Source organism: Camelus bactrianus, chromosome 8 (genome assembly GCF_048773025.1).
Source record: "Camelus bactrianus isolate YW-2024 breed Bactrian camel chromosome 8, ASM4877302v1, whole genome shotgun sequence".
Taxonomy (NCBI): domain Eukaryota; kingdom Metazoa; phylum Chordata; class Mammalia; order Artiodactyla; family Camelidae; genus Camelus; species Camelus bactrianus.
Window position 1 is genome coordinate 73883261 of NC_133546.1, and position 12609 is coordinate 73895869.

The window sequence follows — 12609 nt, forward strand, 5'->3', positions numbered from 1 at the left end:
GCTTATAAGCATAATCTTAATTAGATCATTTTTTTCTAAAATTTTAATCAATCAAGAGGATTTCCAGGGCCATCCGGTTATTGGAAAAGTTATTGGCATCTCCTGGATTCAAAGCGGCTAGGAAGAGATTTTCATATTTTAAAACTGGGGAAAGACGAGGATCTTATGCGAGTAGATACAATTTTTGAAATTTCCCTCATATTCAAAAGACAGTGACTTTTAATATCCACATTTATAAATGGAAAAAAATACATTCATTTTCTAAAATGTGAGGCCACAAGGCTGTTTAAAATATGTACCATCAGTTTTCAGATTATTTTTCATTCTCTGACACCAGAAAATGTATGAATCCTGAAACTTTGTAAATGTTGGAAGAATTAAATTGGCCCTTATCTTTTTAAGTGCAATTTTAAACTCCAGAATATCACTCTAAGTCTAGTTGATGTTACTTTTATGTAGAAATAACTCATGATTATTTTACCATGAGGGAGACAGGTGCATTTACATTAAAAAAAAAAAAGGACATGTTTAAACTTTATGAGATAAATAACTGTTCAAATACAGAAAAAATGGCATACAATTTTCTATTATTTTAATGATTTTTGAGTTAACTCTTGTGTTTTGTGGCAAATCAGAGTAAGTTAACTAAGTTTTTAAAATATCGCCATCACTTGTCTATTTGATGAGTTTTTTTTCTTAGTGATAAAGAAAAAATAATCTTTGAGTTCACCTCTGCTTTTGTTGTTGAAGCTTCTTTGCTTTATTTCAGTCCATGGAGTCTGGGAGGAGTGGTCTCCGTGGAGTCTGTGTTCATTCACATGTGGTCGAGGCCAAAGAACGAGAACACGGTCGTGCACTCCGCCCCAGTACGGGGGAAGGCCGTGTGAAGGACCGGAGACCCATCACAAGCCTTGTAATATTGCCCTCTGCCCAGGTGAGCATGCTCTGCATTTGGTGAACTTTGCATTATTGTCCTTTGTACGTGGTGCTTAGTATTCACAGGAAATGTTAAAAAGTGCAACCGTCACTTGATTACATTGGAAAATGTGTCCTTTGGTTATTGATTCTTGGTGAAAACTGGGTCCCTTCCATGATTCCATCATACACAAAGATGTATGATAATATTTCCTTGACTGAGTACCAATCATTGCTCACCTTTATTGGATTTCTATAAATATGTACATTAATGCTTCCTGCTAAGATTTTATCTATACTTGGTTTTCCCTCCTGGGAAAAGTAGAAGTCGTCCCATAGACTTGGATTGACTGTCACATCCATACTGTAACTGGAGAGACTGATGTAGACACTGTCCTTCGGATGTTACTTTTTCACGTTCATCCAGGTACGGAGTCGGGTACCCTTCTGACCACGTATAAGCCTGATGGACACCTGCTGGGGAATCAGATTTTCTAGATTCACTGCTGGATGCGTAAAATGTTTAGATCACAAATGAAATGTAATCTCTATATGATCTTAAGGACTGTAGAGTCTGTTCTGAGAGTGCATTTAAGTTATTTAACATTTTTCTTTCCTTTAAAATGTTTCAATTCTGTTTCACCCAACTTCGATCATTTCACCCATTATTCCAGAGAGAAGTCTTCAAAATGCCATTATTTAGGTTGCTGAAACGTTCAAACGTAAAGCAAATACCTACAAAATGAAAAAGACTCATCTCCAGCTTGAATGGGCTTGCAATTTATGGGAGAAAGTAAACACAGATGACATAGAATCTCCCAGGAAAAGCAAAGGCAAGGCACATCTTAGAGGAAGAGACAGACATGAGTGGCAACGGCAAAGGGTGACAAAAATGGCAAAGACCAAAATCAATAAGCATTCATCTTCTCTTGGGGAGAGTTTCTCCCCTGCCCACGGAGTCACATATTCTGCGTACAAGCATCGTAGCTGGGATCCCGGTCATGTGCTGTAGACACGTTATTCAGTTCACATTGAGTCCTGTTTGCACTGTAAATCTGCAAGTTAATTTAACTTCCCCAATCTATGTTATGAGGCAGTGATTCAAAGTTCTTCTGGGAATGTTAAGAATCTAAAACATGTGAAGACTATGAAAAACACCCAGAAAGGAAAAACAAACAAGCAAACAAAAAGACAAAAAAACACCCAAAATGTAGAGAAGCCACGGTCATCTCCCAAGCTTAATTGTTCCCTTTTACTTTGAAGACAGACCCCTGGGTTCCTATACTTAGGGATATCCATTCAAATATGTAGTAGTTGTATTAATATCATCACTTTTAGAATTTTATGAATTGTATTAATTGTGAATAGAACTCATGCAATTCAATATTCAGGTATCATGAATACTGGGGAGTCAAAAATCATGATTCCTTATTTGTAGGAAAATCTTGCCCAGAAAATCTATTTAAGTTCTGTCTTATTTCTATCTCTCATTAAACACACAGATAGGCACACAGACACACACATATATATTTAGGCTCTGACTTTCCCCCAAAGATTTGAGTAAGCTTATGCAAATTTTGGAATTTTTTTTTTAAGTGCCGAGGTGTGACATTTATAGGGAGTCAAATGGAGTTCACTCTTATTTGCCCGTGGAGAATGAAAAAATAGATAACACAGGGAAATAAAAAGTGATAGCTAACTATAGAATCTCTTCTAATATGTTGGGTTTTAATTAACTCTTAGCTCAGTGGGTCCCCTTAAGTGTAAGGATAAAATGGCACTGGTCAGCATAATGTTATCAATCTGGGTTTTCATAGTCTACTTTCCATAAATTTTTCTAGGAGTAGAAAACTTGGATATCAGTACACAGGGACGCTAAGTTGTTAGCATTCAGATAAGAAAACTCATTTTTCTAAGTTGATGTAGTAGTTGCTTTATCAAGTCATAACCACATGGGTTTTCAAGCCAGTTGTGTTTTCCCTCTATTACACTATCATCGGAGTCACTCTAAGACCATTAAAGTCGGATGGCTGTCTTTTGTTAGGTCCTTCATTTTTGGAAGTAATGATTTTTTTGTGTGGTGGGGGGACAAGAAAAACCATCTTTATTGATAAATAGATTAGAGTGAAATAAAGAGAGTGACGGTTTCTAGAGGAACGAAAAAGCAGAATCTCAGTCTCTCTCCACCCCACCTCTAGCTCTTGGCTTCTGCCTTCTTACTGGCCACTCTGGGTGATGAGGGCTTGGTGGGACCGCCAGGCCTTTTTGGGTGCTTGAGGGCCTCTGCCTTCTGGCCAGTGGTACCATCTCCATCTTGGACTCACCACCCTTGGGAGAAGCAGGACCCTTGGCCTTCAGCCCCTCCCTGACCCCCTGGGCAGCAGCCTCTTTGAGGCCTTGTTCTTCATCTTCTTTCTGGTTATGGAAGAGGCACACTTCCCCCCCTGGGGGCCACAGGTTTTGAACTCTGACTCCCAGCCTTTTTTTTCCTGCGGACCTCGGCATCTTGGAGGCTTTTTCTGCCTTTGACCTTTGACTTCCTGCCCGGCTCACTGGCACCGGGAGGGGCCTGAGTGGTCTTGTCTGATGAGGAGTCCACGGGGCATGCCGGGGGCCAGGGCCTGCTTCTGCAGGTGCTTGAGCCGGAGGCTAGTCACCGTCAGGCACTTCTGCAGGTCGTAAGTCTGGCCTAGCTCATCTCTTCTCATAAGTAAGCATTACAGGTCTGCCTTGAATACTGAATACATTTATCTGTTATTTCCGACCTCTGTTATTTCCATTCTTAGTTGCATCATAAAACATATAAAATTCTTACCCTTTTGTATCCCAATTTCCTTACTATCTAGAAGGGAATTCTAATTGCTATGATAAAAAATATATTTTACACTCTGCTCAAAGTTGTGGCATTATGTTTTAAAAATATGTAAGATTTATTTGGTACAAACATTTGGAGATTCTTAGATATTAGAAGAATTAGAATTAGGACTAATTCTCTTATAAGCTAATCTCAGGCACCTTCACTGAATACAAAAGCACTATCAAGTATCAACCAGATGTAAGACATTACTGAGAAGAATATATGGTCCCTGATGTCAGGAAATTTGCAAACTCCTCAGAGGATTTAGAAGCAAGCGTGTGAGAAATTGAGTGCAATTCTGAAAGATGTATATAAACTCTAGGCTCAATGAAAGGTGGTAATTTGACTTTAAGGGGTCTCAGCCTACATTTCTTGGAGCCCTTCTACCTGAGATCCCTAGGGCACTCTGCTAAGGGTGAGAACTGTAGTAGGAGGCATGTCAGTGATGAATAAAGTAGGTCAAGACCTGCACTTGGTTCCCCTTGGTTAGGCTGATTGTGAAATAGACCAAAAGAGGGCAGAAGAAACATTCAGAACAATAAATTGGCTCTCTGCTCACCACCTGTGCAAGATTTGCCCACGTGGGTTGTGGTAATGGGCAGTGACGTTTTTGTGCGAGTTCAGGTCTGAACCGCATCGCAGCATCCTGCTTTTAATAGATGCAGGTCATCACTATAATGAAGCGGGTGCTATGTAGGCATGATGCGGATCGTTCACATCAAATAATGAAATGTGTTTATTTGTGAAAATGTTGCTGTCTACTTTTAAGTAGATGATATCCTCGTTTTTTTCTTCTTTTTTTAAATTTGAAGTATAGGTGATTTACAGTGGTGTGTTAGTTTTAGGTGTACAGCATAGTGATTCAGTTATACATATATATGTTATTTTTCAGATTATTTTTCAGTATAGGTTATTACAAGCTATTGAATATAGTTCCCTGTGCTCTACAGTAGGACCTTGTTGTTTATCTATTTTATCTATAGTAGTTTGTATTTGCTAATCCCAAACTCACAATTTTTCCCTCCCTGCCCTTTCCCCTTTGGTAACAAGTTTGTTTTCTATGTCTGTGAGTCTGTTTCTGTTTTTTGTAAATAAGTTCCTTTGTATCATATTTTTTAGATTCCACACGTAAGTGATGTCATATGATGTTTGTTTTCTCTGTCTGACTTACTTCACTTAGTATGATAATCTCCACGTCCATCCATGTTGCTGCAAATGGCATTAGTTAATGCTTTTTTGATCTCTGAGTTGTATTCCATTGTATAAATATATTACAACTTCTTTATACAGTCATCTATTGATGGACATTTAAGTTGTTTCCATTTGGCTATTGTAAATAATGCTGTTATGAATATTGGGGTGCATGTATATTTTTGAATTATAGTTTTCTTTGGATATGTGCCCAGGAGTGGGATTGCTGGATCATATGGTAGCTCTATTTTCAGTTTTTTAAGGGACCTTCATACTGTCCTCCATGGTGGCTGCACCAAATTACATGCCCACTAACAGTGTAGGAGGGTTTCCTTTACTCCACACTTTCTCCAGCATTTATGATTCGTGAACATTTTAATGATGGCCATTCTGACCAGTGTGAGGTGATACCTCATTGTAGCTTTGATTTTCATTTCTCTGGTAATTAGCGATGTTGAGCATCTTGCCATGTGCCTATTGGCCATCTGTAGATGACATCCTGTTTTTATCTGATACTTTCCTTAGTCAATATACAAGTTTCTCCCACCTCTTTTCAGGTAAAGCTTAAACCATCTGCTCAAGATCCATAGAAAAGGAGAGGAAAGAAAGGAAAGGGTGGATCTGATAGTCCCTAGTTTGAGTTATTAGTTACTGATTTGTGTACGGTGACGTTGATTGGGGAAGATGAGCCAGATGTAAAGAATAACAAAAGGATTTCATTAGGATTCACTCTCTGGCTTATAATCATAATGGGACCCATTTTCCTTCTTTTCTCATCTACACTAATAATTGTGATATTATATGAAAGGGTGTGAGTTATGTACGTGTGTGGTCAATGGTCTTTGTCATCCGTTTCTCTTATCTCACCACACTCAGAACCTCTGGAATTCCAGCTTATGTTTTCTCGTTTCGTTGAATTTTCATTGCAGTCACTAATTGAACATCATGTTCATAATGGCATTAATTGATATATTTGAGGACAAGGAAATGCTCTTCCATTTCCTGTTTGTTTCATGCAACTTTGTACCTGGTAGGAACCGGTGGATGTTCTTGACACGTGCATATCCAAATTTCTAATACTCATCCAAATTTTTGTAGGACATTTTCTGTGTCTACTTAATCATACACTGATGTGTTGTAGTGGAAAGATCTTGGACTTTTGCAAAATAATGCATAGTTAAATTGCGATATCACCTTCTCATATCTGTGCTGCTCCTCTGATCCTTTGTTTCTTCAGCTGTAGAATGAGGACCATATCGTGATGCCCACTTCCCAGGAGGACTGTGACAGGACCACACGAGATGCTATAAGGGAAAAAACATGATAAACAGCAAACGCCATTAAGTATTAGTGTTATTATCACATCAGTGCCCTCCAGAGAGAGCCCGTCGCGATGACACTTGTGGTTGAGCAGGTTGGATTTGTTACTCCTGGTGGTGAGGAGAAATCAATAGGGAACCAGAGGGTATCTTAGTAAGAGAGTTAGGAAACATCTACGAAGGGTTGGAGCTTGTGTTGGGTAATTTCACAGAGGGTTTAAAAACGTGGGGCTTTGTTCCAGATTTGGGAGTCTCAACGGGAACAATTCTATGATTGGGCATCTTAATAACTTTTCTAGGAGGAAGGAAGAACTAGCTGTAGTTGGTAGAGAAGTGAGTCACTCAGATTAGCAGAGAGAAGAGAATGTTTGGAACACTGTGGGTTCCACTGTGACCTTGTCTTTGTGTATGAAGTGGCCTTGCTTTATCTCAGTTTTATCACGGTCTCAGAGGGACGTTGCCTGGTGTTAAAGTGCCCTGTGATGGTTTTAGGTTCAACAGGAGATAACACAGCCTGGTGATGACACGAAGGAAGCCGCCTGGATGTCCCCTTGGGGGTGACGCCTCCTCCAGGGTAATAATGATCACGTTAGGTGTTTCTGTTTTTAATGATTTTCATTTTGATCAATACTCAACTGAAGAAAAGGGACATTGTGGAATGTTTGCATTTTCTAGGTAGGCCCTTCGTTAAAATTTTATAGATCCATACCCCCATAAAAAAGTTGATGTTGTGTTTCCCAAAATTAAATTATTAGGGGGAAAATAAAAGCTTACGCTTTTAGTTCAAAGCTTCAAGCTTGATAGTAACTTTCTTCATGGTATTTTACTTTAAAGTAATAATATTTTTTCCTCTGTCAGTAGCTGAAGACTGGAGGAACCAATGATTCAAGCTTGCCCTCTTCGAGTTTTGACAATTCTCTTTCTGATATATAGTTATGAAGTAGCACACACGTAATATAGAGGATGGATAGGGATAAATAATGAGACATTGACAGATTGAAGACTGCAGTAAAGAACTATTGACAAATCAGTTTTCATTTATATACAAAACTATGTATAAATGAATAATTATGTGATTCAGTGGTCTGGAATTCACAAGACGCGGATCAAGCTTTGGCCCTACTCCTTAATCACAAGTGTGTTCTCATGCAACGTCCTCCTCTCCTGCATTCCTTGGTTCTTTCATTCTTAAAATAAGGCCAATATATATATATATATATTTATTGAAGTACAGTTAGCTTACAATGTTGTGTCAATGTGTGGTGTACAGCATAATAGCTGAGTCGTACATACACGTAAATGTATTCCTTTTCATATTCTTTAGCGTTAGAGGTTACTTAAAACGGGGGCTGGTGCCAGGAGAATCAACCCAATGATTGGACGGTTGGAAGTTTCTTTTCTTTTTTTTTAAATTTTATTTTGTTTTATTTTAGTGGGGAGGTAATTAGATTTATTTATTCATTTGTTTTAGTGGAGATGCTGGGGATTGAACGCAGGACCTCGTGCATGCTAAGCACGTGCTCTACTGCTGAGCTATACCCTCGCAACGCGGGCCAGCATTCATTACCCTTCTATAAAATAGGAATGATATTTGATTAAGTGGAAGAATCTTGAAAAGTATAAAACAATATAAAGTCGAAGCATATTTCTCATGGTTTATATGAGAATGTCATTTTAAAAGAAAGGGATCTGGACAGAAATAGGGGATATAAAGTCAGGATATTACGGTGGTTTTTGAGCTTTGTTTCTTCTGGACAGCCTTAATCAGAAACTCAGAGGGGTTCTTCAGTCAGGATGGCACTGGGAGAAGGATGTGCATAAGGACCTGTGTCAGTCTGTGGGGCTGAGCCCTGTCACACTGGTCAGTCCTGCATTTGAGAAATGCATTCTTGTCAATCCAGAACCTTTCTAGAGACATTCTGTTAGGTTGTAGTTTCCAGATAAATTTTCAAACTCCCACAGACCCGAAGAAGAAGGAAAAAATCACCCAACAGCAGGTCCAGAGGAACACAGCTGGACCGGACATCTGTTACCTGTAGCAAGAGGCTTCAGTCTCTGTGGAGCTGGTATTTTGATCTGTCAGCCTCTGTGAGGGGCGACCTCCCCACAGTCCCTCTGCAGGGAGCCGTTCTGGTGAGCACAGTGGGAGGGAAGGTGCTGAGCGTTTGTCCCACACTGGGTCAGAGGTCCCTGATCATCCCAGCATGAGGGTGTTATCATTTGAAACCCAAATGCTGCCTCATTAACCTGGTCTTTAAGTAATTTGCATTTTAGCATCTTAACATTCTAGTCTGTTGTATGGCAATTGTATTCATTTGTGTCATTTCAGATTTTTAGCATTCTTCTGGTGATCTTTCAGTGCTTAGCTTATGAGCTTTTGTTTTGTTTTGTTTTGTTTTTTAGTTAATTGTCTCTTTATTAATCCTGGCTTGCTTTCTTTTACTATTTAACATATTTTTTCTCACTTAAACTTGGTCTTACTTACTTACCAGCTTTTTTTTTTTTTAAGTCTTCTTTGCCTTACCATGATAACTTACTTCTATTGTTAATTCTAATTTTTTAAAATGGTATTTCATTTTGAGTTTTCCTCTATTGTAATTTATTTAAAAATAGCAAATAGGAAACATAAGTTTTGGCTCTTTTACATTTCAGTCCTGTATCCCAAAGGGACCTTTCCAATTCCTTGAGTAACTCCCAATTCAATAAAAATCAGAACTCAAGAACTTTACCAGCACTAAATCAGACAGCCTCAAATCCAGGGACCAGAACCCCTCCCAACAGGCAGGTTAATCAATGGTAATCAATCCAGCAGAGCTGCTGAAATGATGGTTTTAGTATTCAAAATATTTGTGACTTTATAATGAGTACATACGTCATTGTTATCCAGCCTGTTCTATATTGTCGCCAGTTATTGGTCAAGGTGTGAAAATAGACTGAAACATAGCCTTTTCATTAAAATACACAGTAGAAATGAATTTGGCCCCTGTACGTGGGAGACTGGGTTTCCTTTGAGGCAAACACAATTGCAGAAGGAAGTGTATATAACAAAGTAAACCCTAGGAATCTAACAATGTAGCCTTTGCAGTTTTAATTCTTCTGAGTCCAGACAATCTGGTAAATGTCATATTACTGAAGCAAAACGTTAAGTGTCCCCAGTGTGACACTGTTGTATAAGGTAGCATGTTATGTGACAGTAAGCCAGGCTGATCCCAGTATCCTCCCATCTTCAAAACACAGCCTGAACTTCTCTCTTCTTAATCACCTTTGTGGGATGGTTCATAAAGTAGTAGGCTTTGGGATTTTTAAATTGAAAAATAACACTTCAAAAATTTTCAACTGCAAATGCCTGTGATCAAATGAAGAGGAAGTTGCAAAGCCTGAGAAATGGCTGATTCTTAAACCGGTTGCATATCATGGAGGGAACTCTGTCCTCCAATGCGATGATTTCCAGATGGTGTTCCATGAAAGGGATAAAGGGAAAGAAGGGAGGGAGGACTGCCTTTCAAAGAAACTTGGGAGGTACAGTTTTCAGCAAAGTCTATTCAAGGCAGTAACTCCCTGCATTTCTGTCTATAAATGCATCACAAATTCAATGTGTTCAATGTAGACATTTTGATTTGGGGGCTCTATATCCACCTACCTGTTTGAAACCTACTCTAACCCAGTTCTGTAAAATGTTCCACCACTTACCTCTGTCTGAGCTACCATAGTGTCCCCTGACATCTCTCATACCCATTCTCACCCCTAGGCAATCCATTCTGCACACAACAGCACAATTATGGGTTAAAATGTGATTTATATCCCGTCTCTTCCCTGCTTTAAAATCCTCTTGTAGCTTCTCAGCCTTTTGGTCACGTGGTGGCAGGGTCTTCCAGGATCTGGCTTTTGTTCACCCTCTGAACCCACCTCCTGCCTGGCCCTGCTTCGTGAGCCCTCAAGCCCCAGCCTGGTGTCTGTATTCCAATAGATGAAGCATCCTTGACCTCAAGACTGCCCTTGGGTAAAGCCTTCCACAGATCTTCATGTTTCTGGCTCCTTCTAGTGACTGGGGACTCAGCTTCCCTGTGGTTATGTTAGAGCAGGCAGATTGCTAGATATGAGCAGAGAAAGGGGGAGGGGGACACAGGCCAAATGGCAGGAATTGGGAAAAAATAAAGAGAGGGGCAAGGGGCCAAACGCAGGAAACCATACATCATGTGAACACCAGAGGTCCGTGGGTAGACAAAGAAAAGCAGAAACCTCTGGGCTAATAAGAAATCACACATTTTGGGGTGACAAGTGCCCTGGAGGCTGACAAAGAAAAGTGGGGAAAGGCAGGACTCTCTAGTGTCTGAATAGAACCTTTTGCTCATTATGCCCTCATTGCAGTTAAATCAACCTTGCAGATTAGAAGTCCCCGTCATGCACCAACGTCATGACACTTCCGATCCAGGCCAAATAAGGACGAAGGTCCCTCCTCCCCTCAGGAAGGTGGAACTGGGATGAAAATCAAGAATAGGACCCCAGACCCCTCCCTCCCCAATGAATATTCTGCCCATTCATTTTTATACCCCGGGTAACCAGCTTGCCAGAGAAACTCAGGGCAGCCGCTCACCTGAGCCTGCCCGTCTCCCCTTGAGAGTGCACTGTCCGTCCCTTAATAAATCTTCACTTTACTTTCTTGACCTCCATGTCTCATTGCTGAATTCTTTCTGCGATGAGACAAGAAACTAGTCGCTGGGAACAATTACACTGTCTTCTTAACACTTCCAACTGACACTCCCTTGTTTCCGCTGGTCCCCACCCCAGCCCCAGCCCACCTGCCCCAGGAGCGCAGAGCTTGGCGGGTGGGGAGGGGGCTGGACTCTCTGTGACTCTTTCCTCAGGAGAGCATCAGGAGGCTCCAAGACCAGCTTTGGAGTGTTTTTACATTTTCTCAAATCTTCGAGAACACTCTTCTGACAGAATGACAAGATGTTCGTTGGTGTTCAATAGGAAAGTTCTAGAAAGAAAGCTTTGAGGTGTTTTCAGATTTATGGGTTTTCAGTGCATCTGGGGGTCTATGAGTGTGGGAGGACCTCCAGACTCACCCAGGTGGGAAGGAGACCTCACTGCAGCTGCGGGAGAAGCAGCTTCAGTAAACTTAGAATTCCCAGTTAAGCATCAGACAAGAGGAAAAAAAGCGGTCTCTTCACATCTTGTAGTGCCTAGATAAGTGGTTATGAGAGACAAATATTTGGTGAATCCTATCATAGCTGTTTTTTTTTTTAATATCTCAATATTTATCCCTGAAATAGAATTAGCACATATCTGACTTGGAAATGTTTAAATGTCCAAAACAGAACTCTTAATTTCCACCTCTCAAAGCTATCCACTTTTTCCCATCCGGTAAAAATGACACTACCATTTCCTGACAGATCTTGGGGCTAATAGCCCTAAAAAGAACATAACTAATGAATGCTTTTTGTTTAGTAATTCTAGGATGACAAACTGAAGAAAAAAAAAAAACTAAAATAAAACATTGTCCCACATTTGGCACTAAAAGAAATTCTTTCACGTACATATAGTGTCCGTTGTCTAGTCCTTTAAATTAAATTCACATACCCCTCTCTTTCTAGCTTCCATTTTCCCAGTGGAAATGGAATTGTGACCTACCACACTATGTAACACATTAAAGGAGCGTTGGGTTTCTCCTCTTTTTTAAAATATTCGATCAGTTACTTTGTCAGTTCTTTCATGATGGTGCAGTGAATGTTCAGCAAAAGACACTTCCAGTTCTCGGTGTAAAATAAACATCAAAAATGCCCACTTGCTCCTTCTTCGATTTCATTGTTACTGATATTCTGTAACTAACTTTATCAATAAAACTGTTCGTGTCTAAAACATATGTTTTATTGATGTTTATGGTGGTGTTGAACCACAAAAATTCCCTCAAATATCTAATTTAACTCATGCTTGAACTTCAGCCCAAACATCAAATGTGTACGTTGGCAGAAAGAACCGAACTGACCGCACAAATGTAAGAATTTGAAAAGTTTAATTTTTTTAACCAGTGGTAACACAGTCTTCTTTCAGGAAAAGCCTAATGAGCAAAACACAAATGCTCTTATTTTTCCTAATCTCTCTTCAGCAAAGTCTTCTCTTTCCTCATCCTCAACTCAGCCCCCTGCCTGATTACCTTCTCTCTGATTCCACCTTCGATTCTCCCATTCCTGACATCTTCTTAGCTGGAGAGACATCCTTTCTTCTTTGCCAGTTGAGTGTTTAACTATTACATTCATCAAAAAAAAAACAAAAACAAACAAAAAAACCCCTCAAGCCAGAATTCTTAAGGACATCACATATTAC

At 39.8% G+C, this 12609-nt stretch overlaps 1 protein-coding gene across 5 annotated transcripts in view; it reads left to right on the forward strand.

Annotated features, from left to right (window-relative positions):
- ADGRB3 (adhesion G protein-coupled receptor B3) overlaps positions 1-12609 on the forward strand; it is a 686517-nt gene that overhangs the window by 274290 nt on the left and 399618 nt on the right. For all 5 annotated transcript variants that reach the window (XM_074368745.1, XM_074368743.1, XM_074368746.1 and 2 more), the window contains one exon: positions 770-934. In XM_074368745.1, the coding sequence (XP_074224846.1) occupies positions 770-934 (165 nt within the window). The remainder of the gene's footprint in view (positions 1-769; positions 935-12609) is intronic.